Genomic DNA, 27,363 nt, shown 5'->3' on the forward strand with positions numbered 1-27,363 from the left:
AGAGCTAAAATGCATTCCCCTGCTCCGCAAACTGGTCTACCCACCAACCAAAGCCCCCAAATGTCCACATCTAAAGCCCCCAGCCCGGAGGCCCCTCCTAAGAGCAGTATTTTGCCATCAGAGAATGTAATTGAAGGTAGTACAGGGTGGTGGGGGCTGGAGGGGAAAGCCACACAAATCAAAAGCTCCTGGCTGTCTCGCCAGCCGGGCTGACGCGGCTTCCTGTGCCCCCGCGCTCAGCCATGCAAATTATAGCATGTACCCAGCTGCCTGCAGGCACTGCCCTCTAAGGAGGCCAGCTCTGCCCAGAGGAAGGGTGGGGACTCCCAACCCAGCCAACTCCATTCATAATATTTACAGTAAATGGGCCTCTCCACTGTTGTTTCATGTGCATCCACCCTAATTACTTCTCAGGTTCAATTTCCAGGCTCTTCCCTCCACGTTGCCTCCCCCCCCCAACAACTCAGCAACTGTCTTCTGAAGGGGCTTCACATACTTACACATACAAAGCCCCCAGCCTGCATGGTATTATCTGCTCACCTGCCTTTTCACTGGGGATGACCCTGGCCACCCTCCAGGGAGACATGACAAGAGGTGAGACCACTGTGGAACAGAAAACCTGTCCAAGTCCAAGAAGGACAAGTAAGTCCAAAGTCTAATCTCACCCTCTCCCCTCCTGCTGCCTTGAGAGGTTGAAGAGTCCCCAGATTCCATATCTGGATTCCCAGCTGGGGGGCCAGCACTGAACACTGACTCTCTCTCTCCCTCACTCACATATACACACTCTCTCCAACAGAAGAACCCTCTCATAAACCACCAAAAGGTCCTTTCTTCCTTTCTTTCTTCTTTTTTATTGGCCATTTGTAAGTATGTTTGGCCACATATTAAAGCTTGATAAAAATCTTAATACAAACGGATATATTATAAGCCAATTTTCCAAAAGGACAAAATTCCCCCAGAAGTATAGGACAGTTTTTGCCTGGTTTCCCAGGTCTGGGGGCTCTGTATGTGCAAGAAATTGAGCTGCTTCTGCTGTGGGGCCCAGGCTATGAGGACACCCCCACCCCCACCCCAGTCCCTGAAAGGTATTACTGGGACACAAAGACAGGCCTGCCCTGGCCCCACCCTGGCCCCTGCAGGACCAACTCAACTCCAGTTTTTCTAGGGGGTAGGGAAATTGTCTGAAGACGTGGAAAAATACAGTGAGAAACAAAAGTTCTTTTCATGCCTCCCCTCCCCCAGCTCCCCTTGTTCCATAACAATTATGAAAACTGTTGGATGGGATGGCATTTTGAACATTTACTGCATTCTGGCCAATAAATTCCAAGGCAGGATCTGATGGAAAAGCCTCCTCTGCAGTGAGCTCCCTCCCTGTGCACTCCCAGCCCTCATTCCATCTCTTGCTTTACAACTCAATACCACGGCCTAGCCAGGCCGGGGCCGCACTGTACTCACAGGGAAAAACAACAGTACGCCAGCCTGGAGACAGTGTGCAGACTGGAAAAGTTAATCATTACTTTTGTCTGCCTCTGTAATCTAATCTCTCCTGCTTGGACACACACTCACTGTTCAGCCATCCCAGCCCTTTCACCCCCAGAGCAGCCAGGACCTCCAAGACCTGAGCCTGCCCTCCCTCTGAGGGCCCACCCACCTCCCCAAGGCTGTGGTCACAAGGCCCTGGAGTCCAACACATATGGCCAGCTGTTGTGCACTCTTGTGCCTCACATTTCAGAGTATTCCAGGCCTCCCATAAACGTGTGCTCCAATTTGTCTGGTTATTACTGCTGCACCCAGGTGCCACCTCCATAGTACAGGGACAGACTCTGTCCCCTCGCCCTCTTCTCTCTTTCCCCCTGCCCCAGGGCTCACTCTCAAGCCTACTCCAAGTGGGTAGGGCTCCCCTGCCCCACGTGATCAGTTCTGTGCAGACACTCAAGTCCACAAGGCCTGGTCAATGGCAATGCCTCAAAAAATTAAACACGGAATTACCAAATGATCAGCAATTCCACTTCTGGGAATAGACCCAGAAGAACTGAAAGCAAAGACTCCAAGAGATATCTGAACTCATGTTCATAGAAACATTAATCGCAATAGCCAAAAGGTAGAAGCAACCCAACTGTGCAGTGAGTGATGAATGAATCAACAAAATGTGGGATACTCATACAATGGAAGAGGAGGGGCAGAGGAGGAAGTAAGTTAGTGTTTGATGGGGCAGAATTTCAATCTGGGAAGATGAACAACAGCATAATACGAATGTACCCTAATGCCACAGAACTGTACACTTAAAATGTATTAATATGGCAAATGTTGTGTTATGCTTATTTTACCACAATAAAAAAGAAAAGAAAAAAATGTTTCAATTTTTCACTGTTCCCATAAACCTGCCCTCCTGAGGACAGGGTGTCTGAATGTGAGGTGAGCTTCAAAGAGGCTATAGGTCCTCTGAAAATGTATACAAATTGTGGTTGGTAGGTAATACTTGGAAGTAAGTATTTATTGGGTAAAGACTCCTCAGCTTTCATTCATACTTGGAAGAGTCTGCAAGCTAAGCAACATGAAGAACTATAATCATTTATTTTAGAATGGAAGGGGCCATTGAATACCCCATACCCTCAACCACTCCAGCAACCAGGACCTCATTTCCACACCCCCTCATATCTAAGAACCACAGATCACAGACAGGACTTGGCAGCCAAGTCTAACCCCTTATTTTGAAGATGAGAAAACTGAGGTGTGGAATACAAAAATGGCAGCTCCTGCAAGGCCATCTGATAAGCCAGCGGCTGAGACTCACCCTCAGCCCAGGGAATAGGCCAGCCCCAGGGATAGAAACCTGAAGGATGCTTGCCCTCCCAGCATAATGGCATCCTGCAAGCCCTGGGGGGACTCTCTGCAGGCCCCTACACTCCAGGGCTCTTCCCCAGGGGGTGTTCATCGAGCCTACTGAGCTGGAGATGGGACCAGTCTATTTTTAGGAACTGTACTGTGCCCCCAGACCACAGTGAGAGCTCAACCTTTGGCTTTTCCCTCTTGGTTACTGACCAATGAGAGGGTGGGGCAGTGCTGGCTGAGCCCAGTGAACTCTCCTCAGTGACCTCTCTAGGCCTAAGGGACTGGAAGAGTGGACAGCAGGGAAGGGCACCAGACCCACCACTTAACTTCTCAGTGGGCCGCCCCAGAAAACAGACAGATGAGCCTGCCCAGTTTGCAGACCACAGTCCCATCTTGGCATTTTGTATTTTTTTTTTTTTTCTCCTGTTGAATGACAGTCCCAGATCAAAACACAAAATGGTAGTACAGAAATGAGCAAACACAGAAGCCACCAACAGCCACTGGCCTGGTTATTTGAGTTGTCTCCTGGCTAAAAGACAGAAACTCCCAACTTTGCAAGATGAAATTAGAGTTGGGACCAGTTCTTTCCCTTCTGCCCCAGGGATCAAACCCCAAGCAAAACCAGCCCTTTCTTCCAGGTGGGGATCCCCAGAAGAACAAGAAGAGTAATTAAATTAGTGAACTCCATGGGGTGGGGAGCCATCAGCCCCAGGGGAACAGACAGGGCAGGGTGAGCATAAAAATGAAACACCTTGGCAATTGCATCTTAGAACCCTAGGCAGGTCGGGGGGCTGGGCCTTCAGAAACAGGCTTTACCCTTCAGATTTAAAATTAAAAACCGAAGAGTTTCATCCCCCAGATGGTAAGAAGCAAGCCCACTGCAATTACAAAGGGAAAGTCAAACTCCTAGACTTTGAAAATCCCACCTCTTGCCTGGCTGTCAAGACATTAGATATTATCATTCCAGATGTTTCCCCACCCCCTGGCTGTGGCCTGGGCTGGTCACCTCTACTTAGCATTACACCCCCAGGTACTATAGGGTCTGCAGGGTGGATTATAACCAACCACAGATCCTGTTCTTACTGCCATTATTTTATAATCAACAAAGAGGACTGGAAGAAGGGGCTGGGACCAGATCCAGGAGAGTGACCTCTGTTTATCCACAACCTTTGCTTTATTTCAACTCCTAACAGACCACACGACCAAAGCAGAAGCAGAAGCAAAAGCACCTCCCCCAAGTCACACACCTCCCCACGGAGGGACCAGGTTCCTTCTGTCCTGTAGAAGCTGCCCCTACCTGTCTCCAGACAGAGGCCCTCCTGTTCAAATCCAACCCTCTCCACTCTACCTGCTGACCTGAATTCCATCAAGGCCCAGGAACTGATCCTCCACGCAGCACAGAGCCTGACACATGATAGGTACTTAATAAATAACCTGCTAACTGAATGAGCTGCAGGACACTCTGGCCCCTGCCAAAGCAGCTTGCCCACCCCCTTCACGCCTGGCAAAGGGGGACAACTTGAACCTACCCAAGAGATGAGCATGCTTTCCAAGCCCTCTTTTGAACTCCCTGTGGAGGTGGGACAGGAGAAACCCCTGTCCTGGGCTAGATGCCTGGGCTAGATGCTGCCAAGAGGTGTTTGCAAGGCAGGCGCCGGCCCGCCAACCTCTGTGGGCACACCACCTGCCCACAGCATTCTGCTTTGGCGTCCTGCTCTGTTTGGACAAGTTACCCTCACCAAGTGTTCAACAATGCTTTTACACACCCCAGGGCCCTTGTTGTGTTATGAAAACAAAACAAAGCACGCTAAGGGAAAGGGGGGAGTGCAGAGTGAGGGGTGGAGAGCAAGCCAGACACACACAGGTCTTTCTTTCTGGTCTCCATCCTGAAGATGGATCCTTGGCAGGGCACTGTCCTGTGTCATTAGAACAATGACATCACCAAAGATTTGGAAACTCAGAGATGAATAAAGGGAAGTGGACCTTCTTCTCCACCCCACTGTGAGGCTGTGGCAAGCCCCTCTTTCTGGGTATGCTCCTGGGTAAGGGTAGGCCACATTACTCCTCCCTCTAAGGCATAGCACAGTCAGTCCCTGGACACAGCTGTGCTGGGGGAGCTCTGCAGCCTCTTTCCTCTCCACTCCTCACTAGCACCCTAGAAATGGTCTCAAGAACTTTAAGAAATTCCCAAGGGGCCGGGGGAGACAGAGTGGCTTACAAATAAAGGCAGCCCTGAGTTCCAAGCTACCAAATGCCAGGCACCTGTGTTAGGGCAAGGCTCCAGCAGGGGTGAAAAGGCCAAGGGCATGAGTAAATTCCTGCCTACCCCTACCACAAAAATACCATCTTTTTTTTTTTACAAGTTAAAACTGAGCTAATGACGCTGGGTGGGGCGCAGTGTTGAGGACTACACAGCCAAACCAACCTCAGCTTCCAGCCAAGAGCTGTTTGGCCCCACCATGTTGGGAAGGAAGCTGAAAAAGTCATGAAAGATTCTTTAGTAAACTGGGAAATAAGGCAGCAGTTAACATTTCAACTGAAGGTGACCCTGCTGGTAAAATATTTTTTTAAATAATAAAAATAACATAAAGTTCTCCAGCAGCTTCTTTCTTAAAGAAAATGGCCTAAAAGTTCTTGTGGGAGTGGAAGGGGAAAAAAGTGTAAAAAAAAAAAAAAAAAGAAGAAGAAGAAGAAGAAGAAAAAACAGGCTAGCTGTTTCTCGGCCACTACCTTTCATGAACAACTTTTTTCTAGAGTTCTTCTCAAAAGAGGGGTGATGCAATTTCCTGTCTTGTCCCAATATTTCCTGTTAACTTACAAGGTGAAAGTTATCACCGTTTTAAATAACTGTCCTAAACTACATTGAAAGTTCCTTTTCTTATCCAGTGCCCATCCCTAACACAAAATATCCCCATCTTAGAATATAAACACTACCATTTTCTACACCTTTACGAGTTGGCTTAATAAATTAATAAAGGCCTGGTTCCCTCTATAGCAGATATTGAACCTACAAGGGCAGCTTCCATAGGCTCACTGAGCTAGTGACCCAGAGCCCCAGTGTGACCGCACAGGGAGAAGCAAAGGGGATGGGGGCAGCCTAGTCCCCCAAAGGAGCCAATGTGTTTGGGCAGAGTGGCTGCGATCAAGTGAATTTTGCTTTCTTGGTGTGTTAACCACTAAATTCAGAACTGTGTCTCAGCAGTTAATAATATCTTCCCGCTGAAAATAGCCAGAGAGGAAGCTTCTGTGTGACAGTAGGCAGGCAGCCAGCCTCAGGGCTAGCCATTCAATACCCAAGGAGAGACGGTGGGGCCAGTGGTGACCTCCCAGTGGCTGTGCTTACAGTATCCTTTCACAAGGCTCTTGAAAAGGGAGGGTGCCCAGGCCAGTCACTAGCCATCCCTGCAGCCCTAGAAACTCAGTGCAGATGTCACATGGACCAGGAAAAGGTCTGGATCACCTGGCTTTGGGGCTAGCCCTTGCACTGCCCTAGCTCAGACACTAGGCTGGGCAGGCCAAGGGGACACAGCAGAGTGGGAACAAGCACACACTCACTTCCCCCGGCAGAAAAGGATCAGCCTCGGAAAATGAACTGCCTCTCATTTCTGCAACCCAGATGGAAAAGAGAAGGTCGAGAAGATGAACAATGAGATGTGCCTGCCTGTTTAGGTAACACATGTCAGAGACACAGGTTCCTAGCCCTGCTCCCTGGCCATCAACATGCCCCCTCCATGCCCCAGGACACCCCAGGGCTATTATACAAGTGTCTACCATCAGCAGGTTCCAGGCACTCAACAGAAGTCTCTCCAATTCTACTCTCCACAATCCTTGTTCTTGATTGGTTACCTAAACAGCTGCATGTATTTAAAAGCCACCATGAGCCACTTTTAAAAAACTTATGGTAAAATTCATAAAGCATAAAACATACCACATTACCAGTGACACTGGGTATAATCACAGAACTGTGTGAAACTGTCATCACTACCTAGTTCCAGAACATTTTCATCACCCCAAAAGGAAACTCAGTCCCACGGGTCACTTTTACAATGCCCTTCACAATAGCAAAGCAAAACAGAGGAAGGTGCATAGTAAAAAGTGTCTGCCCCCAAATGCTTCTACTATTAAGCAAAATTCTCATTTGAAAAGAGGCTCAATCTCAAAGGGTTCTACTGTACAAGCAAGTCTGGGAGCCAGCACCCTACATCTTACATTCTTCTGCCAGGTGAAGGCACCTGCTTTGTGAAAGTGCTGTTCCAAGTTCAAGGCCCCATCAGCAGGGAACAAGGACCAGTCTAGCCGTTTTAACACTGCAAGGAGCAATGTTATGGAACAGTAACAGTAATAATAAAGAAGCAAAGGAAGCCAAATTTGATCATGAATCCTTTGACATTTTCTCTCTTTTCACTGCCCCACTGGCAATGGAGGTCTCATAGGTCTAGAAGTCTATCCAGCTACAGTGAGACTTTGCTAAGAAAAGGCTCAAGTTGGTGTGTAAAGTTTGTATGGTGGGGGGGATCAATGTGTAGACTATAGCCAAAACTTACCACCCAGAGCCTGGCCTTCCCTGGCCCCCTCGCTGCTCACTGGTAGGCCTAGGTCTGCCTGGGGACAGGATGTATGAGACAGCAGCCCTTCCAGTCTGGCCGGCAGAGCAGCCCAAATTTGCTCTAGAGACTTTAAATGCTGTCACCCTGTACTTAACCCCTGCCTGACTGCCTCATTCTTTCCAAGACAAAAGGGGTTTTATCAGAAAGCCCTTCTCCAGGAGTGACTGCATGACCTCGGGGCGCTGCGGGAGGCCCATACAGGGTGTGGGTGTGCACCAGGTGAGCCGCCCTAGACCTGAGTCACTCTGCTGGCTGGTGTTTAAGGAGATACAGAGGTGTCCCTGGAGTTCCAGACTATCATGTCTCACAGTGGCCTAGAGGAAGGCGCAGGCTAGTGGTCAGGTGTGCCTCTCTATCCATCTGACTCTCCCCAAAGCCAGGGCAGCTGTGAGCTCCATCTGCCCCTCCCCCACCTCGCACCCCACCCCACCCCCACACAATGGCCTTAGAGACCTCAGTGAAATGACAGGCTGCTTGCCCCGAGGCAGGGAGAGGAGACAGGAAAAGCACAGCGACAGGCACCCAGGCCCACATTCCCAGTTCGATATCAAAATTCCACGCCAGACAATAAATAATTGTTCACATGCAGCTGAATAACTTCCCTTAAAATGGGACGGAACAATCTTTCCTAAGCTACTTGGTTTGAGCCCAAGTCGATCTTGGACTGAGCCAGGGCCGCATTTTCAGATTATATAGGTATTTTTTGAAGGCTCTCCTCTGAGGCTAAGACAGATGCCAGCAGGGATCACAGAGGAGAGAGAAACATTCTTGGAGTAGATGCTGACTCAAGGAGGCACCCATCTCCCAGGCTCCCAGGAATCTTAAGACCTTAGCAAAGGAGTTGGCCACCCTTGAGGGTTGAAGGGATGGTGTTATGTCTCTCCAATTAAGCATGACTTTGCACAGCCAAGAGATGGGGTTTCCCAAGACATGAGTGATCACTGTTGTCTTTACTGTCTCTCACCTCCCTCCTTGAAATTTGTGGGAGCACCAATTTTGAAGTTTAAATAACTGCAAGTAGCTGCTGCCTTCCAATCCCTGCCCTAAACGTGTGAGGCCCACATGAATGAGCCCCAGCCATCTCCACTCAATACATGAAGGAGGAGGCTGGGGGATGGGGCCTCCAGCGAGTGACCCAGGAAGATGCTGCACGCTTAACCTACCCCAAGCAGAATACAGTGGGAAGTGAAATGAAAGCCCCCAAACTCCAGATGGAGGCTGCAAAGATGACAGCTCCTATCATGTGCTTTCATTTCCAGTGACACAGGAAAAGCTCTGGGAGAAAAGCCTCTCCATTTCTCCCACAAGCTGAGCCTACAGCCTTTCCAGCCATGGCAGACCTCTCCAAGATGGGTCTTTCTAAACCATGATATAGTCAGGTCCAAGCAGCAAGAGAGGCCTGTTATGGAATAGCAGAGCTGAGCTCAGGCTGCCAAATCACAATTCAGAACCACAAACTCCACGCCAGCAAGTCCATATCATCTTGGAGAGGCCGCCCTGATGTCAATCAACTCTTATGAGAGGGACTCCAGGCCATCCCAAAGCCTACCTGTGGACATCTGCATGCTCTCAGGTGTCTGTGCATGGGATTGTCTATAGGTACGTCTGCAGCAACACACATGCACAGGCGCATGGGTGCACACACACGTACACACACATACAATCTTGCACCCAGCAATCCATCTGTCTGGGAGAGCCAGCTGTCAGAAACGAAAGCACAATCTCCTGAAACAAAGTCACTGCCTTCTAAAAATGTCCCATTTTCCCAGACAGAGGAAACTTGCAGGGGTGGAGTGTGTTTCACTGCAAGTCCCTAAGGACCAAGCCTGTTATGTACCCCTCACTCCCCGCAACAAAGCTGCAATGCTGGAATTCTGACCTGCAGCCCCTTCCTCCCTCCCTGCGCAGGAAAGGGCAGGGCCAGCCTTGGAATCACCCCTGCATTTCAGGAGGGGGCAGCCCTCTGAGCACACCCCCACCCCCACCTCCAAGCCACCACATTTTCACATTTGGCTGTTTTTTCTTTCCCTTCTTCCCTTGCCAAGAGAATCAAGCCCTGGCTCCCATGGTGGACCTTCCTCCCACCCTAAACTGAGCCCCATTCATTAAGCCTGCTCTCAGCCAGGGCAGGACAGGAAGGAAAACAGGGCCTGTGAAAGAGACTCAGAGAGGTTATTTCAAGGGGGAGGAGGGAGAAATCCCTTGTGGGCATTTTCACTGCTCCCCACTGCGCTCCCCCTAACACCTAAAACTGGCATGCCCCACCCCTCCTATGCAAACCCCTTTCCCCAAGGGGCCTTGCCTCATGCAAGTCCCTGCAACCCCCCTAGCCTCAACCTCTAGCAAGGCAGACACACCCAGGCCAACCCCCCATGGCCCCATCAACTTTTGGGGAGGAGGAGGAGTTTTGGGCTTTCTCCATTTACAAACCTTCTGCCCTGGATTGGGGCCAATAAAATCACCTTTTGGAAGGATTCTCACTACAAAAGAGTACAGCCCCATGTTTTCCCTGTGCCCACTGCTTTCCCTCCAGACACCCCAAACCAGTGACATCAACTCAAAAAGGCAGTTTCTAGGACCTCTCCCCACTCCCTGTGGTACATTATTAATACACTGCTCCAACTCCAGACAGAAAGAAGAAAGAGCTCAAACTTTGAAGCCTTGGGAATTAGTAAATCAAGAGCTAAAATTCAAAACAAATGCTCTTTCATGTGGAGGCCCCTCTTCTTCCTTTTTGCAGTTTTGTTAAACCACACCATCCCCTGCGTCTTCCTAGCAGCAGCTCCTCATTAATCCAAGTGGCTGCAATTACATGGGGGGAGGGGGGATGCGTAGTTAATGATTGTTTTACCCCTACTTTCTTTCTAGGACTAGAAGGGCTCTGGGGTGAATAATCCACCCATCTCAAAAAGGGCTGCCCAGCTACATTGCAGGGCCAGGCGTTCAGGCTGGTATGGCAGGCTGGTGTCGTCATTTCCTCCAGCAGAGGAGACAGACAAGATGTTATCAATAAGACAAACTTTCTGAAAAGCCCCTTTCAAAAGCTACCACTTCCCTTGCTTATTTCATGTGGTTTGGTGGGACCAGGACTCCTCCCTGCACATTCAGGGTTTAAAAAATAAAACCATCTAACAACATCCTGAGTGTGTTATTTTGCTTAGACCCTTTCCTCCCCTTGGCCTTCTTTCTTTCAAGAACTCTCTTAGCCTTAGAAAGCAGAAAAATGCAGTTGACGCATTGCTGCATTTTCTCCCTCCACTCCCACCCTCGTGCCTGAAGCCCCCTCCTCTCTCTGGGTCCCTCTTTTCCCTGCTCAATTCTCATTAGCAGCTTTGAGTAAACAATACCCTCTGTCTCAGATAACAGAGTATATACTGCACTGAAATAAAAACAAACAAAAGTCTCCCTGAAGACACTCTCAGCAAGCTCAGTTCCTAGAGGAAGGAATAATCTGGAATAACAGTGCCTGAACTGCCCACAGAGGCAGCACTTGACCAATTAGCCAAAGAGGTCACCCCACAAAGAGGGTACACCTCACGAAAGAGGGTACACAACAAGTGTTACAGCTTCCACTAGAGCTGAGACACCCTGATCCTGCCAATGTCCCAAAAGGAGGAAAACACCAGATGCCCAAAACTCTGCAGGAATTTCTCCTTTTTTTCCCAGGTTATTTTCCCTCTGCTTCAGCTAGTTGTTAGAAAATCTAGTGATGACATGATGAGGTGGGAAAAACAGGTAGAAATAGGATATCTTTAGGAAAAAAAATGAAATGCATCCCACTTACACTGCCAAGGAATTTCTCTAAGTGTCACCGCTTTTCACGTCCTCAGGATAAGGATGCTTTGGCTATCCAATGCACCTCTGCCAGTCCTGAGGTCCTCCAGCACTGGTGTTCCAGGCCCTCATGCCTGCCCGTGGGCCCTCAGGAACACCTGGCCTGCTGGAACACAGGCACAGCACCTGCTGGCTGCAGGGCTCCCTCCCCAGACACGTGCTGCAGAATCCCACACTATCGCTGGACTGGGAAGCTTCCAGTCCTGCTCACAATCGCATCCTATGTTTGGGATCTATCTTCAATAAGGTCCCTAAAGGTGCACCACCCCTTCAAGGCACCCTATAAACAAAACGCAAGAGCAAAAAAGAGCTTAAATGTAGTAGTCAACAACACCAGAGTCACCAGGCGGAAGCCCCTTGAGGCAGGAACCGCTTAAAAACAACTATGCAATACTTCCCCCACCAGTCCCCAGCCAGCTCCCATTTCCCACCTCCAGACGGGCCTAGTGTCCTGATGTGTAAGGACTGTAGGACAGGGTGAAGAGCTGACGGGCACCACAGTGCCACCATAGACACACCCAGCTTAAGGCACCTAAAAATGAGAATGAAGTCCAAAGCAGCTAGGGTGGCAGGAGGCTACCCCCATTCCTCTAGTCTCCAGTAATTTCAACAAATCTTCAAAATGCCAGGAAAAATCAGAGAAGGCATCTTACCTGAAAGCCCCCCAGGGGCCAGATAATTCATTCCCCCTGTTTCAGCGGAGGAAGGCACAGCATCTGGACAGTCTGCTGTGGGTTCAAAAAGTGGGGAGAAATAAATAAATACACAAATAAAAACACCAAGATTCATCTTTAAGCACATTCTAAACAGCATGAAAGACGAACCACACATTCCAAAAGGCTGACTCGCCGCCACGATGCTGATTATTAATGGTCTGCTCAGGCTTCGCTGCCCATCATAAGACAGACCACAGCACCTTGTCACCCGTCTGGGCTGCCGGCAGCCAGTTAATCATTAGGCAAGTCAGGCTCAATCAGACTGGCTGGAATTTCTCTCATATTACAAGACTCCCATTGAGGAACTCAGGTAGTTGTCAAGGTCAAAGGGGGCTGGGGTTGGACTTTCTCAATGTTGGTCATTCTATCTCCCCCCAACAAGAGCAAAGCCTCTTGCTTGGATCCCCTGGTCTCGCTGCTACTCCCACAAGCAAGGGTCTTGCTCTTATCTTTTTAATATAGACTTCCCAGTCAATATTTCTCAATATTGGCTTTGGGCTGGAGGGAGTTCTTTTTTCTTTCTCATTGAAGAATAACTTACGTATAGCAAAGCATGCATAGACTCAATGAATTTTACTCATGTACACACCTGTGTAACCACCACCAGATCAAGACAGAGAACATTCTCAACCAGCCTCAGAGCCAGAGGGGAAATGTTCCACCTCTACCAGGCTAGTCCAAACCCCCCACACCTCTGGAAACCTTCCCGGGCAACCCCAGACCTGCAAGGCTCCCTGCCCTCAGTTCCTATAAAATCTTTCTGGCACTCAACACTTGGGAGTTTCCTTCTGATGTCTTTACTGATCTTTTACCTTCAGATTCTATCTGCCTTCACTAGACTATAAGTTTCTCTTTAACGTCTCTGTCACCTTAGGTGCTCAGTGCAGTGACCTCAATGTTAATGAGGATAATGACAATTCCAGCTCAGAAATAGACTCTACAACAGCCTTCCAAGCAATTAAAACAAAAAATAATGTCCGTGAACCACAACTAATTAGTCCCATGAAACACAAGTACACAAGACCCTGTAAGCTCCTCACGCACCATTGCCAATGCCAAATTTCCTCAAGTCCTTACAGAAAGCCCAGCTCAGGAAAGATCCCTCCCAGTTCCACGGTGAACACACCAGGTTGGATCATGCAGGTGCCTCCCAGCCAAGGCCACTAGGATGGTGTCCCCAGGGTGTGTATTACCAGCTTCCAATTGGAACCATATGCCCATACCCACAAAGAATCCAAACCAAACAGCAGTCCAGAGGCAAATAAATAGCCTATAGAATTCTTCAGTGGCCTACACAAAGCCCCAAATCATCTCTGGGTTTCTGCTGTCTGCCCCCTTTAATGCTGAGGTTCTCTCTCCAATCCAGGGTCCCTCCCTCTCCCACACCATCCAGGCTAGAAGAGTAACTATTCAAGAACTCTCCAAAACGGGGGAGCTGGAGGAGGAGGTGTGGTGGCAACAGGCAGGGGAGAGAGAGAAGACTGTGTGTGTAATCTCACTTTATCAGGGTAAAGTATAATTCTTAACAGGAATATACAGTTTTACAGGATACACTTAATCAAATGGAAAACAATAGGGGAGGCAGGAAATGGAGCTCCTTGTTAAATGGTGTGTACCCTGCACTTTCTGAACTACTTTGATGGCCTTCACCATTTTCTAGAGATAGGCTTCTCAACTCTCTCCACCCACCCTGTGGACGGAAGACACCCCCACATTGAACATGATGACTTGTCCACAGCCACTCCCCCCAGCTCTTGCTGGCAGAATCCCAGAGGCAAGGTGTGTTTCAAAGGAAAAGCCTGGCATTTCAGAGCAGAGCTAGGACCACATTCAGGGTGTCAGCCTGTCTCAGATCAAAGGTAAGTCAGCTACACACTGGCAACCACAAGAGTTTTTATGAAATGATGCTCTGCCCTTCTTCAATGCCTTTGATCTCAGGAGGGATTTATTAGGCATTAATTAGGCCTCCCTACTACCTCTGTGAAGTTCAACATGCACCCAGGTAAACTGAGGCGTCACTGACTAGCTCAAGGGGCCACCCAGTGAGCTGGGCTATAGCCAATAGTCCAGCCCCTATCCCACGGCACTCAAACCTCAGACATGCCATGGAGTCCCAACCCTCTTCCCTGAAAGGGTCCAAGCTGAGACAGTCTTCTGCATCCAGACTGGCCTCAAGCTACTACCTGGTTTGTAAAGGTGAAAGGGGCCAGCCATCTCTCCACCCCTTGCCCACAGAAAAGCTATGCAAAGGAATATCTCTAAAGTCATGGTTTCAACTCGACCTGCATCTCCTGCTCCCCAAAGTTCAGGCTGACCGACAACCTAGGCCACTCCTGGCTCACTTCCAACATCAAGTATTACTGAACTCTCAGTGAGTGCTAGGTTCTGTGGGAGAGAAAAGACTCATTCCTTTCTCCCAGCACCTCCAACAGAGTCTATGAAAAATCCAAGCCTGGGGCGCCTCTCCTCCACCTACCATAACTAATATAGCCAAGTGTCCCAGCTCTGCCTCAGGTAGCTCACCCAACCCAAAACTCGAATGGACCCTGCTTACAGAAGAACAACACTACATTGCACTGGAATCCTCAAGTTTTAAGGAAGCAAACCATCATATCTATAGAATGAAGGAATGAACCAATGGTCGAGTGAATAAATGATCTCTGAGAAAGTTCAGAGGGACTGGAGTCAGAAAGTAAAGGCAAGGGGAGATCTCAGGTGCAGATGACAGACTTCCTAACCAGGCTGCAGAGACTGAACTTGCCAGTGGGCACTGACCACCTGGGTTCCCCAGCCCCCGCATGAAGACCTCACCCAGCCACACCCCTGCCCCAGCCCAGCCATTCTGCAAAACTTTCAGGCCATCAGGAAGCACAACCCACACAGCTACCCCACTAGTGGCCCCACTCCATAAACTGAGATCTTGCTTCAAACAGCAAATTCTCATTCTTCGTGGGAGGGGGAGGAGGGTATCTTTCTGACTTCTGAGAGCCACCAGTCACAACCACCTTGCCCCTAGATTCAGTCAACCTTGCAACTCTGCTGGTTGGGGACCACATCATATCCAGGTGTACAAAGTCCAGGCTTCCCAGAGGCTGTGGTGGAGCGGCTTAAACCATAGCAAATGGAGCTTCCAGTTTTTAGCCCTCAAGTTTCTCCAAAGGCTGCTGGGGTACCAGGCCCCAGCTCTATCCCATACCTCTTTCCACACTTGAGACTTCATAGGAGGGATTCCCTTAGTTGTGCAACCACTTAACAGTTGCCTACTGTAAAACCTTATGTCTGTTTTACCTAGTTAACCCGAGACCAAAAACTCAATCTAGGGATTAACAATTTAAGAATGTAAGCAGCAAATCTAAATTCCCAGGCCAAGCCTTCTCCCATAGGTAGGGAGGGCGGGAAACCCAGGGAACCAGCTGTCTCTGTGTCTGACCTCAACAGCAGCCGGCAAAACCAGCCCCAGGTCCCTCCAGCCCAGACCTGGGCGGCCCTCCAATGTGTCAGGACAATTCCTATCGTGGGGGCTTCTTTGGCTGTTACCACTCCCATGTTCCTACACAACAGGGGCCTTTTTCCCCCTTCCTTTTTTTGTTCTGTTTTAAACAAAACGTTTTGGGTGAGTAACCAGCTGTTTGAGTTTCCGACTGGCAGGTTAATCACTTCCTATTGGCTGATCTGGAGAACTTTTCTCCCCCTTGGAAATGGCACATTCCTGTCTTTGTGGCTTCTCTGTTTACACACATTTTGCTACCTAATGTCAACACTTGCTAATGAACAAATATATCACTCCACTCACTGAAAATGAGGTCCTGGCCTGGCAGAATGACTACTTAACAGATTTATCCCAGTATCTTTGCAAGAACCTCAAGGGACATCAATGGTTTTTGGAGGTTTCCAGGAACATTTACCCCTGATAGTCTTTAGCCCTGGCGCCAAGGTCACTGTACTGTCTCTCTTTTAAGGGAAACCTCCAAATCTGAAGAATATGAAAGGAAAAACAAAAACAAGGCAGATGTGGCCCCCCTTGACGAACTAACCACATGAAAGAATTCTTGATTCTTTAAGCCACAAACCCAGTCAAGTTACATTCTTTGAAAAAACAAAGCTTGGTAATTCCAGTTAACATTTGTTACAAATACAGAGAGCTGGTTATCCCTTCATTAATGACCATTTATCTGGTGTTTCGTAAATCAAAAGCAAAATATCACATGCTTTGCAGGCCACTTATTAGCCAGGCACCAGGCAATCAGGGATGCCTTCCCAACTTGAGGGAGCTGGTGGAGTCCCAGGAGGGCTGGCTGCAGAGCGAGTGCTTGGGTTACACATTCATTAAAGTATTTAATTATGACAACGTCCCAGCAAAACTTTTAATTGTGGGGAGAAAGGCCCAACAGCCAAAACCTATGAGGCAGAAGGGCTTGGAGAATTCCAGGAGGTAAATGGTGCCCAACTCTTCACTTTTTCTTCTTCTAGAACCTTAGCAAAATAAAAATGTCACAAGTGCCTGACATTTTTTTCAGGCACCAGTATATAGGCACAAAAACTAAAGTTAGAGTCTGTGCTGTTAGCAAACAGCTCTCCCACTGTAAGAAAGGCTTGTCCCTTTGTCATCCCCAGGTTTGTTTTGCTGACCCTGTCCCCTGGGACTGCTGGGTTCAGAGGACGGGCCCCCGTGCTGCCAACTACAAGTTGAATGCAGACAACTGCAATAGAGCTGGTGCCAGACTCAAATGGGCTTCTGCCCTGGCCCCATGCCAGCCAGTGACAAAGCAACAGGCAGACAGAGCTGTGGCTCAAAACTTTGATGGCTCCTACCAAGAATTCTGAGGAAACCCCAGGAGAGGGCCGACCTGTAGGTGGCTAGGGTAAGGACAGCCCACTCTCCTTTCAAGTCTTGTATATACTCCTTCAATGTTTTATTGTGTACTCCAAATCAAAGTCTTCTCCCCACCTTTTTAAACTGCCTTCCAGGACATCTAATCATCCCTTCCTTTCTTCCTACTTATTCTGAATTTTCCCATCAAGACACTTCTTTTCCCAAGACACTGCTTTGTGGATTAAACCTTCCACGTGTTACAGCTGAACCAACTTTGGTCACAGTGCAAATACATGAAAAAGGACAAAATGTAAAGCACATCCAGGAAACTTAGGGTGTGTGTGGGGGGGTGGGGGTAGCCAGCCACAACAACAAAAAGTCACCAAACTTCCAATAGAGGAAACTTACAACCAACTTGAAGCAAGCCCAGCACCTCCCCAGGCTGCTGCCTAGTCATAAAAACCCAGGTTCTAGAGACTCCGTTGCTAACTAAGATAGGAAGGATATTTTTGAAATCATCTACTCACCAGTTGGTTTGAGAAAATCCATCGGATATCTGGAGTAAGGAGGAGGGGGAGACTCTGGAATTAAAAAAGTAAGAGAAAATAAAGGCCCAGCCATGAGAACGAGAGATAGAAACTTATGATAACAGAGGCATTCTTTTAGTCCAACTGTTTGTCTTAGCTGTGGGGGCTGGAGGCAGGGCCGCGAGGCGGTGATTGCCTTGATATTTAGCTGTCAGATAAACAAAAGAGGCCGCCTGGCGCCAGCCCCGGCGCTCCGCTCCTCCACGTCTGCGGCTGCCGCCGCCGCGCTCGGCGGGCCGGGCTGGAAACCACCGGCTCGGCTGGGGACGCGCACTTCACAGTTCACAGGGCCGGAGTCGACCGAGCCCCCTCCAGTCCCGGAACTCCAGACCCCGCTCCCACCATCCCAACTCCACTCCCGCGCTTCACCTCCGCCTCCGCAGCGGCGCTGGGGACGCCGAGCGCCCCCAGCCCAGCCCGCCCGGGAGAGGCGCCCCCAGAAACCTGTGAACTTGGGGGAAGCGCCCGGGATGCACCCTCCACCCTGTACACACAGAAGAAAAGGGAAAGGCGTGCAGGAAGCTGAGAGGATAAAAGAAAGGAGGCTGGGGTCCCAGCCGAAAAGCCCAGACCCAAGCGCAGTTAAGGGGCAACAAGCCAGGCCTCCAATATAATATAGACAAATCAGTGCTTTTCTGTGCAGAAGAAAGAAAAAAGTAGGGGGGCACCCAGCTTCTCCTGGCTATTGGCTCCTTTTCACCCTAGGGCTGGCAGAGTAGAGAGCAGATACCCAGTTCGGCATCCCATCCTGACCCTCTTTGCCCCCAAACTCCAAAGTTGCGAGGCCAGGGCAACATCTGAGCCACTTGGATTAGACGTGACCCTCTTTATTTACTAAAGGAGCGGAGACTTTGCAGCCTTTATAGCTCTCTTCTCCCAGCCTTCCTTGGCGGGCTTGGACCGAATCCAACTCGGCCACACACCTCAACGCCTTTCCGGGTGCGAGGGAGGCGTGACCCCCACCTCTCTGCACTCCCTTAAAGATCCAGATATAAGGGCGTCTAATTTTTAACCGCACGTCTACAAAATGTGTGCAGGAGCAGTGTCCGTAGACCCACTCGGGGCAAAAGAGGAGAAAAACCTAGACGGGAACCCCCAGGGAATGCCCTTGGAGGTTCCCCTCGTCCCCTCGGTCTCCTAGGAGGGGATGTACATTCCCTCTGGAGAGCAGGCTGCACAAACACACAGCCCGAGGGGGGCTTTTCTTCCAGAACCAGAGCGCCGCGGGGGAGGAGGGAGCTAGAGGGGCGAACACAGAACTTCTTACCCAGTTCGCAGAGTCGGCTAAGGTGATGGGGGTTGCAGCACACCAGCTCGGGGTTGATCTTCCCGTAAGATTCACAGCAACACAGCCTCTTGACTTCCGAGGAATGCCTGAGATCCGGCCACCTGAACACTTTGCACAGCAGGAGGGGGAGCGAGTAGGACGAGGGCGACTGCGCGGGCTGCACGCTGGCGGGTGCCCCCGGGCCCAGCCTGCAGTCCAGGCGGCCGGGCAGCAGGAGACATGCGGTGCGCGTACCGCCGCGGGACTCCACGGCCTGGAGCAGCAGCTCCAGCTGCCGCTCCTTCAGTTTCTTGAGCACCGAATGCGTGAGCGCCTTCAGATCCGCCTCGGCGCCCCCGGCCGTGCCGGAGCCCGCGGCTGGGGGATGGGGATGGTGGTGACCTTTGGCACCTCTGACCGCTTTGCCCAGGCAGCAGCCAGCCCTGCCCGCGCCGCCGCCACCGGCCCCATGCGCCCGGCCGTCCGTCGTCCCTTCACTCCGCAGGTCCCCTCCTCCGCCTCCCCCCGCGCCCTCCTCCTCGTCCTCGCCGCCGGGCGCACGGCTCCTCCAGAGACGCCGGACGAGCGCAGATCGTTTGGTCCTGAACATGCGGGGCGAGGAGGAGAGGAGAAAAGTCGTTTGCCGGCTAAGGAGCGAACATGACCTCCGCACACCATGAAGAAGTCGGGCGCCGAGTTGAGGCAGCAGGCGCAGGCGACAGCAGCAGCAGCAGGGGCCCGGGCAGGAGCGGCGGCGGCCCGAGGGGCGCTCCGTGGCATGCGCCAGTCTCCCGGAGGCCCGGGCGCGCGCGGGGGCCCGGGGGCGCCCGCCGGGGCTCGGGGGCCTGCGCTCCGGCTGCCCCACCCCGCGCGGCCCGCGCCCTGCGCGGCTCTCGAGCCCCGGGGCGCCCCGGAGGAACGCGGCCGCCGCTTCCCAGGGGACGGCCGAGCCTGTCCCCGTCGGCGCCTCCCCAAAAAGAGGCCCCCCGGCAGTGGCTCCCGACTGTCGGGCTCGCCAGCCTCGGCTTCCTACATGGAAGATCCGCGGGGGCAAAGAACGAAAGGCGTTCGGTTGAGCTGCTGGAGGGAGGAAAAAGCCTCTTTCCCCCTTGCTAAGCAACTTAATTTGGGGGTTGGGTAAAGCAGGCAATTAAAAAAAAAAGCAGGCACGCGATTTATTTTTTTCTTCTATATCCTTAGTAACCGGATCCCCTCGAATTCCGTGCACACGAAGACTCGGGGGAGGGGGCTGAGCGGACTTCACCCCTCATGAGATGTCTGGCGAAATAAGAATGCTCTCTCAGAACCTAAAACCAAATATGCAAAGCCCCCAATGAAAAACACCACCTCCTCCAACCTCGGAGGTCTGGGGGCGTCCAGCTGGAGCTGGGGTTTAAAAAAAGAAAATGTTTACAAAGTAGAACAAGATGTTTGAGGGGTGGCAAAACGTATCCGCGAGTTACATCTCCCCTTTTTTCCTTGCAGAGCCCCGCTGGTCTTTCTCTCCTTTTCTTCTGCAAAAAAAAAAAATCGTGTTTTTTTTTTAATCCACAGAAAGCTTTGGCTAGACCGCTTCAATCCTGCGCATCTGGGTGCTTTAGGGGAGTCTCTGGTCTTCCCTCCTCTGCTCCCGGGAGCCCAGGTCCTCTGCGGGGACTTCCTCGGGGCTGGCGGGGGCGCAAGGGCAGAAGATGCTGCGTCGACGGCTGCGCCCAGCGGGGCTGACAGCGCGGGGGAGGGCGGCGCGGCGGCGGCGAGCCACCGGTGGGTCGCGCGTTCTTGCTCCTCTGGAACAAGCTGGTTAGTGCGGGGGCTGCCGGTGCCCCTTCCCCGGGCCGCGGCTGGCCGCCGGGGCTCCCCGCCTGGACTGCTCGCCTTGACTCCGCTGCGGCGGCAGGAGGCCCCGATGTTCTCTCGTCGCCTCCTCCTCCGAGACTCTCTTCGTCGCGCCTGGGAGCCTCCTTGTCCCCGGTCCGCCCTCTCCTGGCGCTCGGGTCTTTCTGCCACCACCAGGGGCTAGCCGCGCCTCGCTCAAGGGCTCCCGGGCCGGGCGCTCGGCTCGGCGCCGGCGGGCTGGCTCTGTCTCAGGCAGCTCTCTCCGGCGCGGCGAGCAGACCGAGCACGGCGCCCGGCTGGCTCGGCTGGCGCGGCTTGGGGACAGGCTCCTCCGTGAGCCGAGCAGCGAGCGAGTGTGCCCGGGGGCTCACCGCCTCCCGCAAGGCCTCCCGCCCCCGCCCCCTTCCCTCCCTCTTTCCTCCCCCGCCCCCAGCCGCCGCCGCCGCCGCCTCCTCCCCGCCCCCCAGCCCCCCCTTCCCCCCCACCCCCCGGCCCTCTGCTCCGCTGGTTCCACTGCGCAGTGGCGCGCCCGGCTCCGGCCTCGTCACGTGGCCGTCTAGACACCCTGTCGCTTTAAAAAAAAAAAAAAAGGCGATTGTGTTTCGCAAACAACAGATCGGGTTTCTAAAAGCTATTTCTCCGCCCCCCCCCCCCGCCACCGCTACCCCCTCCCCAGTCTGCAGAGGGGTACCAATGGTAGGGGGAGAGAAAGGTGGGGAGCAGAGAAGCTCCCAGAATCGCCTGACACCCGGCTAGAGCAGTGGAGAAACTAGAAGAGCTGGAGCACCCAGCAGGCTTCGTCGCCGAGTTTTGGAGCTGAACGAGCGGGTCGGTGGCCCGATTTAGACCCAGCGGGGCTCCGCTGTGTTCATCCCGCGCGCTCTCGCCCCAGCGCTTCATTCATTCGTTTTGTTTTGAAGGCCCTGGCGGCAGATCTTTTGGCTGCGCTGGAGGAAAAGGGGAGGAGAGCGCTGTCTCGGTTTTAAAAGACATTTTACACCGGACTGGACCCGGGCCCTGGGAAGTGCGCGCTGGAAGGAACAGCCGGGCCGCCGAGGGCGGGGAGGCGGCGCGAATATGACCTCAGCGGCGGCCGCGCGCTCCCTCCCGCCCTCTCTGCTCCGGGCTCCGGTTTCTAGGACTGCCTGGAGAAGCGTGTCTTGTGCATAGCTTTGGAATGCATTTGGCCGGCTGACGAGCTGCGAGGGGGCAGCATCCTGGCGGGAGAAGGGGGGCAGGGAGGAGGGCTCGCCTGCGAGCCGCCGGCAGGTTTCCTTCCCCGCCCGGAAGACCTCCGCCACCCAGCCTCCTGGCGCGGGAAGGTTACCCAGCGTGCAGATCTGCTTGGGACATTTATTTGCATGCGGGTCCTATTTCTGCCTTCTTCTGGGCCTCATAGCTTTCAAGGTGCTTAGGGTCAGAGAGTTTATCCCTTTACCCCAGGTTCCGGAGAAACATACCCAGGTGGCAAGTTACTGCATGGAGATGAGCAGGACATTAGTAAGGAAACACCTGAACGTGGTTGCCGTATGAAAGCTGATGGTACTGAGAAACGTAATAATTTAAATATATGCACTCCAGTATTGACTAGGCCACTGGTTGGCATGGTGATCTCACCTAATACTCAGTGAAATGCGATTTTTTAAAAAAATTCATTTAGAATTGTGAGATCAGGACAGCAATGAAACCCTTTGAGGATTTTAAAGACTCTTTGGGAAAGGTGAAATGTACTATTTTCATCTCCCCAGCTAAATTATATGTTCTTAAAAGGAAACGGCAAAAATGTATCTTAGCTGTCTTTAGAGCTCAGGTTCTCTCCCTTGCAACAATTTAAAAGTTTTCTAACATAGAACAGTGGATGCTTACTAAGTATTTAATAATCCACACTTAGAATTGGGTAGAACTAAAAGGGACATTTGATCCACTCTCCCATCCCACCTAGAGTAACTTAAGAGGAAATCAGCAAGGTTGGTTACATGACCATCCATCCTGGGGAGGAGACTGTGGGAGGCCAGGCAGTGCAGAATCCTGTAGGACAGGAGGAAAGCTGGCATTCTGAACATTTATGTGTAAGGACACTGGCTGCAATCGTACAGACATGATTTTGTTATAAATTAAAATATTTCTTATTGAAAAGGGCACTGAAACTGTGTGAGAGAGTCAGCTGTTCAAAGCAACTTTTGAAAACAGCAGTGAAGAAAGCCCAGGAGAGAATTGAAAAGGGGCGATCTCATAATCATAGGCAGGAAAAAGCAGAAGAGACAGAGATGAGGTTTGGGGGCCGGGGTGGGGGGAGGCGGTTTGAGACAGAGCCTCAAGCTGTCGCCCCTGGGTAGAGTGCTGTGACATCACAGCTCACAGCAACCTCCAACTCCTGGGCTTAAGCGATTCTCTTGCCTCAGCCTCCCAAGTAGCTGGGACTACAGGCGCCCACCACAACGCCTGGCTATTTTTTGGTTATAGTTGTCATTGTTGTTGGCCTGGGCTGAATTCGAACCTGCCAGCTTTGTTGTATGTGGCTGGCACCTTAGCCACTTGAGCTACAGGCACCCAGCCCAGAGATGAGATTTTGAGGTGTCTGGGAGATGTATAACATACTCACCTTAGAAAGAACGGCAGACTAAAATCAGAAAACCTGATTCCAGGCTGGGACTTTGCCACTCACTGGTTGAACAACTTTTGCTAATAGTGATCTTCATGTTAGGTGAGCACTTGGCAGGGTTTATAAGGCTTTCTGGACAAGCTTTCTGACCTCTGGGGTCCCATTCCCTCTTTCCTTTCTGGTTGTCCTAGAAAATCTTCACTTTTTGAGAGTGGCTGGGCCAGACTTCATAGTAACAGGAAGTACTTTAATAAACAGAGAAAGAAAATGTCATAATTCTAATTAAGCTTCTTGGCTAAACGGAGAATCTGAAGTATCTTTTAGAAATCTGGCCAACGTTACTAGCACTGCATTGAGAGGCTAGAACACACACAGGGCAGGTAGGTTTAGTGGGTGTTTCAAGAGATGACTCTGATGTCACAGCTTGTCTGGATGGAACAAGCACATACTTGCAGAGATATGTTCCCATGTAGTGTAATTGTAGGTGTTTTTAATTCAGGCGTCACCCCTATCTTGCCTTTTCCACCTAGCTGCCCTCTTCCGTTTTGCTACCCTAGGCAGAGGGTGGGTAGGATGCTGAGGAGCGCCCGGCAGTGATTGGTGCTACTTTACGGCCCTCTGGCATCCCCTGAATCAGTTAACATCCCAACCCTCCTGACAGTCAGCCCCACCCATTGCATTCTTACTCCTTTCCTTTCCAAGAAAGAAGCCAGAAGCCTGGTGGTAGAGGAACCACTTGCCAGCCAAAGGGAGTTCCTTCTTTTCCTTCCACAGGCACAAATGAGACTGACAAGCACATAGTTTCAGACTATTCTGACCCTTAAAAAAAAAGTTTAGGAGTTCACCAAACTATTGTGAATGAGTTTGATTCTAATCATTTGCTGGCAAGGAATATGGAATAAAATATCTCATTTGCAGTTGTTTATTTCCTGTTGTGGCTTCTATTTTCATCTTTTAGTCGCTTTGGTGATAGTAATCAAACTCTAATCATGGTGCAGCCACAAGTCACAGAGACCAGAATAACTGGCAGCAGAATTATGACAAACAAGGATGGCGTCAGCTAGAGACATGGCTCCTTAATCACTGGCCCTTGACGCCCAGAGGACGGTGGGGACTTGACTGACTGCTGGTGAGGTGTCTAGAGGGGAAAGGAAGCCTGTGGTCTGGGAGCACCTGGGAAACCCCAGAATGCAGGAGGAGGGAAAGCAGCACAGTGCCCAGGAAATGTTGGGAAAAACCGGTGAATCCTCTGTACTTGCCAAGGTGAGAGGCGGCTGTCAGAAGGGCCTGGTCTGAAAGAGAAGGGCTAAACAAAGACATCTCCTAACCCTCAACACTGCGGAAACAACTGTAAGCAAAAGCTGAAAAACTCCTGCTAGGGAAGATGAGATCCTGCTGTTTGCTTCTTTGCTTATTTTTGGTGTTTTCTGGAGAGAAGCAGAGAGAAGGCCCAAAGCATGATGAGCGTGTGTTGGTGGGGGCCACAGCAAGGGTGACGCAGGGATGATTTTTTTTCTTGCACAAGCAAAAAGAAGAAACAGTTGGAGAGGCCAGAACATTATTGGCAATTGTCAACATTTCTTACACAATCTTTCCCTGAAAAATGTGTGAGTGAGTACTAAACCATCCTTAATGGGCAACAGTGCAAGTGGAAGCAATGGTTTATGAAAGGAAGAAAGGCCTGTGGAACAATTAGCACTTCTTGCCTTATCTTGGAATAACAAGAACATTAGTGAATGAAAATGCATCTAATTCATATCAAATAAAGATGCTATAAGCCCTGACTCATCAAATATTCTTGGATTGCAGACATGCTGTCAGCTCACCTATAATATTCACCAGGTGCCTATTCAGAGCACTCAGCTAGGTACTAGGAGTTGAGGTGGGGACAGGATAACATGAATGTTGTTTGGAGGAGCCAAGAGAAACACCCAGAAAAATAAGGTGTGAGGACAACAGAGACATTCAAAGGCAGAGTCACATGTAAACGCGGTTTCCTCCAAGGACAGAGCAGTAGGTAGCTGAAGAAGAGCCAGGAGGGTAATTTCACTGTATGTAACTTTTTGTACCTTTTAAGTTCTGAACCATTCAGATGTGTTACATATTCAAAAATAAATAGATTTAAAATTTCTAAAATCCCTGCCTGCTTTTCTCATTTCCTGAAATCCACTGTTCTGATGTTCTGATAGAAAAGGACAAGTTGGCCGGGTCCCATGTGGAAGTGATGCCATGGACACCCTTTCTCTCTGTGAGGCAGTTACTACAGGAAGGCCGGTGACAGCAGAGGCCAATGTCTCATCCCAGACAAGGAGGGTGAAGGCTGCCTCGTCATGACCCTGGCAGGAGTCAGCGAGGAAACATGCCAGTCCTAATCAAAAGTCATTCCAGATATCAGTCAGCTGCAAGTCCTAACCCGGGACAGACAGCCTGGTAAATACTGATGTCTCGACGACAGAGGTACAGGAAGGAGCCTGCCCAATCTAAGAAAATGAGAGCTTTGCTTTTTGGAACAGAAACATACTCACATGATTCTCAGTTTCACTTAGCCAGCACTGATTCTGAGCCGGCATGGTACCGGGCACCAGGATGTCCAAGGGATATTAATGTGAATATTAAGCAGCCTCTGCCCTCAAGAAGTGCACAGTCTAGGAGAGGGCCAGAAATATGAAAACAACAAGCGTTCTCAAATGTGGGCAGTGCTACCCTAGCAGCAAAAATGGAGGCATTGGCTCAGGAAAGCAAAGTCAAGGTATGTATTCTGTCTCAAAGGGGCTTCAAAAGGTTTCCCAAAGGAAGAAATAACTTAGACTAGAATGGATGAGTGACTAGCAGGGTAGAGGTGCTTCTAGTACTAATTGGTCCCATTAAAGAGGAAAACACATAAAGGAAAGAAGTTTTCATGTTCTTTGAGCTAACTCTGCAAATCCCAAGCCATGCTTATCGCTTAACATTATAATTTATCTCTAACCAGTGGTTCTCAACCTTCCTAATGCTGCGATGTATTTTCATTGTTACAAAGGGGTCCAAACCCACAGATTGAGAACCGCTGCTAAACCCTCCTAGGTAGCAAAAAGTTAGTGACAGAAGGGAGGTCCCTGCACTGGGTGGTCTAGGAGAACATTCTCCTCAGAAAGTTTTCTTTGTAGAAAGAAATGGCAGAAGCAACACTAGAATTATGTATAGTTACAGAAAAGTTGCTTCTCAGATAACTGGGGGAATCTCTGCGATCTCCACGCCCCACATCAATAGCAGGCCTCTCTTATGGCAGACTGGTTCATGTCCAGAAATTATGCCAGGTTAAATATCTATGGAAGGGGAAATGCCTTCACTGACGAAGCTGGCCTGTGACATCTCAGTAATAGGGGTACTTAGATAATGCTCCCAAATGCTAACAATAAAAAAGTACTACCCTGTTTCCTCAAAAATAAGACAGTGTCTTATTTTAAGGTATGCTCTCAAAGATGCGCTAGGTCTTATTTTCAGGGGACGTCTTATCTTTCCTGTAAGTAGGTCTTATTTTCGGAGGATGTCTTATTTTCGAGGAAACAGGGTATTTGTTGCACACTTTGGCCGATCCCTGTCAGCATTAAAAAATTAATTTTAAAGACAGCAAAGCAAGGGAATAAGATTTGGGCCTAATCCAGATATGCCCTGATTCACCCTGGCATGATTTCTCACTGTCCACACTGCAGACAGGTCCTCCATTCCAACCTCGAGCCACATTCAAATGGACTCCAAGTGCCTGGTCGCCCTGGGCTACCAAATTAACCTTGTCTGTTTTCTGAGTTTTTACCGCTATTTTTATCTTTCCCAGTCCCCTGCCAAAAGTCATTAAAGGGTGTCTTCGGTGCTGAATACTGCCTAGTAAGTGCTGGTTAGGATGAGACATGGGACATTCTGGTAATGGTGAATCAGAACTGGCAGTCTGCAGCGGGGTGAAGGATGTTTTGTCTGCAGGAGGCAACTATTACCAAAGCAAAGGGGTCAGAGGTGACTGCACAGGCTGCCCCTCGTATATCCTGGGACCCACCAAAGGAACTTGGCCCCAGGAGTGATGGCCAAGGTGTTTCTTCCGGTGAACACCAAGGGGAGGAGAAAAGCCTTCAGCCCAGTGTAAGGATTAAATAGACTTTTCTGCCATTACTAGCCTCAAGGCCTAAGGAAAGTCTGTTTCTGAAGTCTGTCTACCTTTCTCATACAACAAACACTGAATTAGCAATGTCTTGTGTGTGCTAGACTCTGTGTGAGGCTCCGAGAACAAAGTCCTCA

The 27,363-nt window shown here is 50.5% G+C and overlaps 1 protein-coding gene across 2 annotated transcripts in view; it reads right to left on the minus strand.

The window, feature by feature from the left end:
• SMAD7 (SMAD family member 7) overlaps positions 1-19,325 on the minus strand; it is a 28,224-nt gene extending 8,899 nt beyond the window's left edge. Inside the window, exons 1-3 of one of the 2 annotated variants that reach the window (XM_053571731.1) lie at positions 18,657-19,325; positions 17,330-17,383; positions 11,927-11,998 (exon numbers count right to left, since the gene is read on the minus strand). In XM_053571731.1, the coding sequence (XP_053427706.1) occupies positions 11,927-11,998; positions 17,330-17,383; positions 18,657-19,266 (736 nt within the window). In that variant the 5' untranslated portion in view covers positions 19,267-19,325. Of the gene's footprint in view, positions 1-11,926; positions 12,002-17,329; positions 17,384-18,656 lie in introns of both variants that reach the window. The other variant, XM_053571730.1, reaches the window with a different exon arrangement.
• Between the last annotated feature and the right edge of the window lie 8,038 nt (positions 19,326-27,363).

The sequence above is a fragment of the Nycticebus coucang genome, chromosome 19, assembly GCF_027406575.1.
Source record: "Nycticebus coucang isolate mNycCou1 chromosome 19, mNycCou1.pri, whole genome shotgun sequence".
Taxonomy (NCBI): domain Eukaryota; kingdom Metazoa; phylum Chordata; class Mammalia; order Primates; family Lorisidae; genus Nycticebus; species Nycticebus coucang.